Genomic DNA, 7240 nt, shown 5'->3' on the forward strand with positions numbered 1-7240 from the left:
TGCGTATTTGAACCGAGTATTACAGGAATCTCATTACTCCAGGCAGTAATGAGTAGATCTTTAAAAGGCTTCGCCAGCAGGCAGTCAGCACTTTCGTATGGTTCCACGAGCGGCGTGAAGGCAAACATAATACGCTCATGTTCTTCTTGCGGTAATATCAAACGGTTTTGTGCGCTTACAATTCTCGAAGCGCTTGTTTTCGAGAGGAAACGAAATACTTCTTTATCGGCATTTCCACCCTTATATCCCAGCTCGACGGCAAGTCGAAAAGCCCAGTCTCTCGGTTGTGCTTCAACCCACGGGCAGAGGGCGGAACCCGATTGCAAGATGGCTTTATGGAAGAGCCCTTGTGCTTTTGGCGCTAGCATAAGCAGATGTGTAGAAGCGGCACCCGCACTCTCACCAAAAAGTGTGACATTATTTGGATCGCCATTGAAATTGGCGATGTTCTCTTGAATCCAGCGCAGAGCAAGCAATTGATCTTTCAGGCCTGCGTTGCCGGGTACTTGTAAATCTGGATCGTTCAAGGAGAGGAAACCTGTGGAAATGAGGGAGGAATTGAAGATTATTTAAAATTTGAAATAAAGTCAACTCTGAAGTTAGCTGTAGCTTTTTGGGACTGATATTCCATTGATAATTATGTCAAAAAGTTGTAACCTCTGGAATTTTATTATAGAAAACACACCTAGCGCGCCTAGTCTATAGTTGACTGTTACCAGTACGACATCTCGCTCCATGAAATAATCCGGCGCATAAAGATCTCGCGTAGCTTCGCCAATCTGATAGGCTCCGCCGTAGATCCAAACCATTACCGGCAAGGGTTTATCAGATTTTAACTGTAATGGAAGAAATGCGTGGTTTCTTATAAATACATGCTTACTTATACTTGCATTTACTTAAAGTCTCTTTGCACACCTTTTTTTGTATTTTCAGCTAAATAAACATTTTACTCACCTCTTTCGCGTACACATTCAAATTCAAGCAGTCTTCCGAGCCTTGCAATATGCCGAGTATAAAGTGCCTTTGCATCGGTCGATTTCCTGTGCTCGTACAATTGCGTACACCTGTCCAAGGTACCGGTGGCTGTGGTGCACGGAATCGCAGCTCACCAACTGGTGGTTTAGCGTATGGTATTCCTTCAAAGGCATAGAAGTCGTGGTCGTAGATGGTTTTGCGTTTAACACCTTTCACCTGCCCATAGCTTGTGTCTACTATAACTGTTTCATTGGTGGCCAAACGGTATTGTTGTATGCGGTGTGATACCATCCTATATGCAATTATGGGAAGAAGAGTAAAAAGGTGTATGTGAATAAAATAAAATTTTAATAGTAGTATCATATCGAGCCCTAACCGCCAAAATAACGTAAGCCAAATTTTTTTCAAAATTTTCTTTTTGATGCAGAAATGCATCTAGATGCTCTAGGAATATTTCTGCATCAAAAAGAAAATTTTGAAAAAAATGTCGCTTACGTTATTTTGGCGGTTAGGGCTCGATATTTAAAACCTAAAATTTTACAATTTGTTTTAAAGGAGGAAAGATATGTTGAACTTGGCCAAAGTCGATTAAAGGTTTATAGCGGCAATTAAGAAGAAGAAAAAATATTTTTTTTCAGTTCGGTTTCTTTTGGCCTTGGACTTGTTATAAAAAATGTTGTGGTTGGTAACGTAAAACCAAGGAAAAAGCATTCTGTTTTATTTCAAAATCAATATTTGAAATTTTACATCTGCCAAACAAAATATTCACACAGTACAAAAAACAGGGACCGAGAACGCATTCCGCTTTTGTACAAAATGTAATGTTAAGAACGTTCCCACAGAAAGAACCAAACGGGAACAAAATTATTGAGAGCTGTTTGAATGGAAACAAAATGAGAATACAAGGTTCAGAAACGTTTCCGTAAAGAACAAAATACGAACAAAACTCTCGTAAACGTTCTCAAGAAGAACAGAATGAGAACGAAGTTTCCGCAAACGTTTCCAAGGAGAAAAAAAAAAATGATAACGAAAGTATCGAGAACGTTTTCAAGGAGGATAAAATAAGAACAAAATCTGGGGAACGATCTGGTATGGAACAAAACTTTGAGAACTTAACGTTAAGAATGAGTATGTTGGGATGAAAAATTGTTTCAGTGAAAACCATGATTGTTAATTCTAAGCCAGAGGAAAGCTTAATCATTTCAACTTCCCGATCGTGTATCATTAGGGTGAACTATGCACTTATGGTACGAGTTTTAATTTTCTGTGCAAGAAAACATCGTGTCTTAAGTCTTTCGTTGAATTATCTAATTTGCATAATTATCTTTCAGTTATTTTTTTTATTAATTTTAATATTCAAATATTTTAAACTAAATGAACGCTATGGTAAGTTTCGTGCCCGCTTCGCATTTGGTTTTCTTTGGGAACGTCTTACATGGTTTTGTTCTTATGTAATTCCTGCTGTGAACGTTCTCAGCAATTTTGTTGTCACCTTCCTTCTTGTCAAATCACTCCCGAATGTTTTGTTCGCATTTCGGTTTGGGTTCTTAACAATTCTTTGGAATAAAACTATGAAAACAACATTTTGTTTTTTTGTCCCTGATAAAATCCTAACAATGCTTTAACGACTCTATTTCCTTTGCAAGTAGACATAAGACTCAAGAAGAATCCACTTTTTATTTCTAGAAGACTGCTAACTCTAGGGGAAGTCCAGGGACTTTGTGCCATGATACAGATTGGATGGGAATATCTTGAGGATGGTATAGCCTTCCCCCTCTTGTAGTGCTGGGTATTGTACTTCGATATATTCAAATAAACGCGAATAATAATAAATGTGTCTCCTCGAGTACTGTAGAAAGACACAGTATCCTAAATGAAATCGATTCATATTGAACTCAACAAGACAAATCTAGTATTTTTTATGAAGAAAATAAAGTTGGAAAGTCGCAACATTCCGGTTCTTAGACGCGTAAACCTAAATCTTATCGCGAAAATTAAGTAACACAGGGTAGCTCTAGATGAGAAGCTGACGTGGAAAACTCATAACCTTTCTAACAAAGACATGGGGATCGTCGTAAGCTTAATAGCGAAGATATATTACATCGGTTTGAATTTTTCGAGCTACCGCAATGCCATACCCGTCCTAGTTTGCTTTCGTTCTTGTGTGATTAAGTAATTTGGTTTAAGTACAGAGAGAAAATACATACATACATATTAGTGTTGCCCCTTGTGATTGGTTTGTACGAGTAAATAAGGCGAACGAGTGAACTGACAATTTCTTGTTTTATTGCACTTTTATGTGCATACATACATATTTATAAACTAATTTGCTCTAACGTAAGGTTATTTATTTGAATATTATTCCAATTTTTTACTTTTGTCGCGCTAAACACTTTTACGACTAAAATATTATTCCACGAACATAAGGTTGGTCGCAGGGTCACTCAATTTATTCAATAGATTTATAAAAGAATTTCAGTATATGGGGTGTTTCATACCAAAATGGACGGGGTTCACACTTCATGTGTTTGATTTGTTTATAATTTCTAGGGTGGATTGACTGATATATTTCTAGAAACTTCATAGCACAAAAACAAAAACATATCTATTTAATAGTTTTCCAAATATCTCGAGAACGGAGCGAGGAAAAAATTAAAAAAAAATCACACATATCTACACACATAAAAATTCTCTATAAAAAAATATTAAAAATTTTTTATCTTGAACAATTTTTCACACACAAATTTTTTTATAAAAAATTAGTTTTGGAAAATATCACAATGGTAGCTCTGCATATTGCGCAATATTTAAGTATGGTATTACGGGGTGCACTCTACAATAATTCGAGTTATGAATTTTTTTTACTCCGAAGTTGAGTAAAATGAGTACATTACAGATTGAATTTTTTTTTAAAATTTTTTTGAGTATGCAGCTTTGAAACCCATTAAATATCAAAGTACAAGTTTGAAGCTACTGAAAAATTGCGTTGATTTTTAACATTTTTTATGCATACGTCCTGTTGCACTTTTTTCTTGTGGAAGACAATGCGCAAACCGTTTTCCAAGAAAACTAAAAAAAATTAACGCCAGTTCTGCAAACGCTTAAAGCTTGCACTTTGTTATACTAAAATTTAATGGACTAAAAAACTGCGTGCACAAAAAAATTCTAAAAGAAATTAAAAAATGTTTAATTTGTAATGCACTAATTTTACTCAACTTCGGTGTAAAAAAAAAAATCATAACTCAAATTATTCTAGAGTGCACCCCGTAATACTATACTTAAATATTGCGCAATACTCAGAGCTACTATTGTGATTTTTTTGTTATTTTTTTGAGATGGCATATTTAAAAAAAAAATGTATGTTAAAAAATTTTCAAGAAAACAACGCGCTATTGCTTAATGGCTTTTATTAATGTTTATATTTTGTGTTTGAGGTTTCTCCTCTATTTACCATAGGTAATCAATAAAGCAGGGTTGCAGACGGAGAAGTTATGATTTTAATATAGGATTATTTTACAACCTCGATTTCAGAGGAGAAATTTTTTATTGTATTATAATTACGTATTGTATAGTTCAGCTCGAAAAAACAGATAGTCGCTAAAAGAAAACCTAGTAACACTGTTGCGCAATTTATTAAGGGCAGCAGCCAAGCGGATATCCGAATCCGGCTCTTTTTCCGGTTAACCGGCAAAATCCCTGTCCGGCACATCCCCATTCGAAAATAAATGTTTTATTTTTTAAATTTAAAAGCATAATCAAATCCCGAATTTTTGCTTTTCCAACTTCTACACACAATTTTCAGCTTTTTAAAAAATCGATAAATTTCCGAAGTATTAAACAGTTTTTTTTTGGTTAATGAATTTCAAAATTAAAATTCTTCTAATATTTAAACATTGCGGCACATTTCACATACTTCGCTCCCATTTCCACCAAATGCATGAACGGCAAAGTAATTTCAACCATTTTTGTGAAGTTTGAAAATAGGTAATATTTTACTTCTTTAAAGAAAAGTTTAACGACAAATAATTTTTACAAGTTTTTACGGATTGAAAGTTAGAAAACACGCGCACACAGCATTTAGTACGACTTTAATAAAAATACTTTTTGCCATACAACAGTCGAACGAGAGCTGGCACAATATTTTTCTACAAAGTGGCTGGCATATAGATAGATCGCTTCCTATCAGCACAAAAATACACTAATGAGTGTGAATGCAACGGTACTCATAGGGGGCTGCGATAAGCAGCCAACGACTTTGATTATAAAATGTATTTGCTACTATAAACTTAATTACATATGTTTACAATTCCAAGCTATTTAGTATGTATGAATATGTAATGTGTACGTACTAGAAATATTAATTCCGAGATCCCGGGATCCCGACCTTTTTGCGGTCCAAAAAATTGCGGTATTCTTGCCAAATTAGACCGGGATTTTCAGGATTTGTAATTTGCACTGTTGGCAATAATAGAAACTCCTTTTCTTGACCAGTTTCGGCTATATTTCTTCTTTTATTTAATAATTACTTTTTTTTTTATAAATTTCTAGCTCATTATAAATATAACACCGTGCGATAGTAAATTTTAGACACAAAAATTAATATATTCGCGAAAACATGGGCCAAATGTAGTAAAATTGCGTTTTTAGTTTTTCACTCTGACGTCAGTAATTAAAAATGATTTAAAAAAATTCAAATTCAATGTTTTGGGCATAAGGACTGGTAATTTTTAGGATTTTTTTTTGGTTAAAATTTGTAAAATTTTTCTAAATTTTCAAAAAACTTTGAATCGTTAATCTGTATGCCATTTGATGCAGAATGAACTATATTTCTATTAAAAATTAGCGAAAAAAATTATTTACGAAAACCATTGCAAATATTAAAAAAAACACTGCACGAATACATATTTTGATGAGTGTATATAAACTCGAAAATACCCTCGAATTTCGTCCTTCTAAATATATCAGCCTAAAAAATTACCGATTCGTCCTTCTAAATCCAAAAGATTTTAATTTGTTTACATTCTAAAAAATTTTCTTTCATTTGGTACCCATATTTTTATTTTACATTGCATTGCATTGAATTTTTTAAATAATTTCTGGAATTAATCACATCTTTGAAATTACAAATTCTTTCAAAATAAATCCTGATATCAGAGAGAAAAAATAAAAATGCTACTTTTAATAAAAAAGTAGGTTTCAAACCCATTTATTTATTATTTATTTTATGGTAGGCGAGATAGAAGCAATTTTTTCGATTTATGTTGTTGAAAAGTAATGAAAGTCTTAATCCCGGGACTAAGTCCGTGATCCCGGGATTGTAATAACGAAATCCCGAAAATCTCGGGATCGTAAAAAGCGAAAAAAATATCCCTAGTACGTAAATACTTACATACATACATATGTATGTAGTTGTATACATTGAAAGAATAAATGATTTTTTTTTAATGTTTTGTATCAAAGTCTAAAGAACCTACTTATTATTGCTAGGTATTATTTACAACTGAACGCTGTTACACACGTATAAATACTTTCATATTATCATCCGATTTTTTTAATTGCACAGGTCGGGCTTTGTGTATTAAAATTTTCTTTATGAAAATACATACAGTGTAGAACAAAAGTATTGGCATAGTGACTTTTTCGCAGTATATGCAAAGTTTATTATTCTAATTTATTTTCGATAATTTTTTATAAAAATATAGTTAATTTTCCACCAAAAAACTAGTTTGCAACTTTCTATTCAAATCTTCTAGAAAAATTCTAGGTATGCAGTTTTATAGTCCACTAAATTTTAGTATGACAAAATGTAAATTTAAAGTCGCTAGAGAATCGCGTTGATTTTTGTCAAATTTCTTATTGGAAGGTGTTGCTCATTTTCTCCATACAAAAAATTATTGTCGAATATACTTTGTATGGAAGAACTTGCGTGAAATAAATTACCAAAAATCAACGCGATTTTCTAGCGACTTCAAACTTGCGCTTTGTTATACTAAATTTGAATGGGCTATAAAACTGCATACCTAGAATTTTTCTAAACAATTTGAATAAACAGTTGCAAATTAGTGTTAAAATTTAATGAATTTTCCTGAGTTTTGCACAAAGTTTAGAGATTTTATTATAATATTTTCTGGTGTTCAATGAACAATATTTTTATAAAAAAATATCGAAAATTAATTAGAATAAAAAACTTTGCATATATTGCGAAAAATTCAATGTACCAATACTTCTGTTCGGCACTGTATGTATCTCATTCAATTTTGACGTT

At 32.9% G+C, this 7240-nt stretch overlaps 1 protein-coding gene across 1 annotated transcript in view; it reads right to left on the bottom strand.

The window, feature by feature from the left end:
• LOC118741545 (esterase B1-like) overlaps window positions 1–5202 on the bottom strand; it is a 6192-nt gene extending 990 nt beyond the window's left edge. The window contains exons 1-4 of the mRNA XM_036473545.1: window positions 4889–5202; window positions 955–1267; window positions 686–836; window positions 30–538 (exon numbers count right to left, since the gene is read on the bottom strand). Of these exons, the coding sequence (XP_036329438.1) occupies window positions 30–538; window positions 686–836; window positions 955–1267; window positions 4889–4938 (1023 nt within the window). The 5' untranslated portion in view covers window positions 4939–5202. The remainder of the gene's footprint in view (window positions 1–29; window positions 539–685; window positions 837–954; window positions 1268–4888) is intronic.
• Between the last annotated feature and the right edge of the window lie 2038 nt (window positions 5203–7240).

The sequence above is a fragment of the Rhagoletis pomonella genome, unplaced genomic scaffold (genome assembly GCF_013731165.1).
Source record: "Rhagoletis pomonella isolate Grant_MI unplaced genomic scaffold, Rhpom_1.0 Rhpom_scaffold_00001, whole genome shotgun sequence".
Lineage (NCBI taxonomy): Eukaryota > Metazoa > Arthropoda > Insecta > Diptera > Tephritidae > Rhagoletis > Rhagoletis pomonella.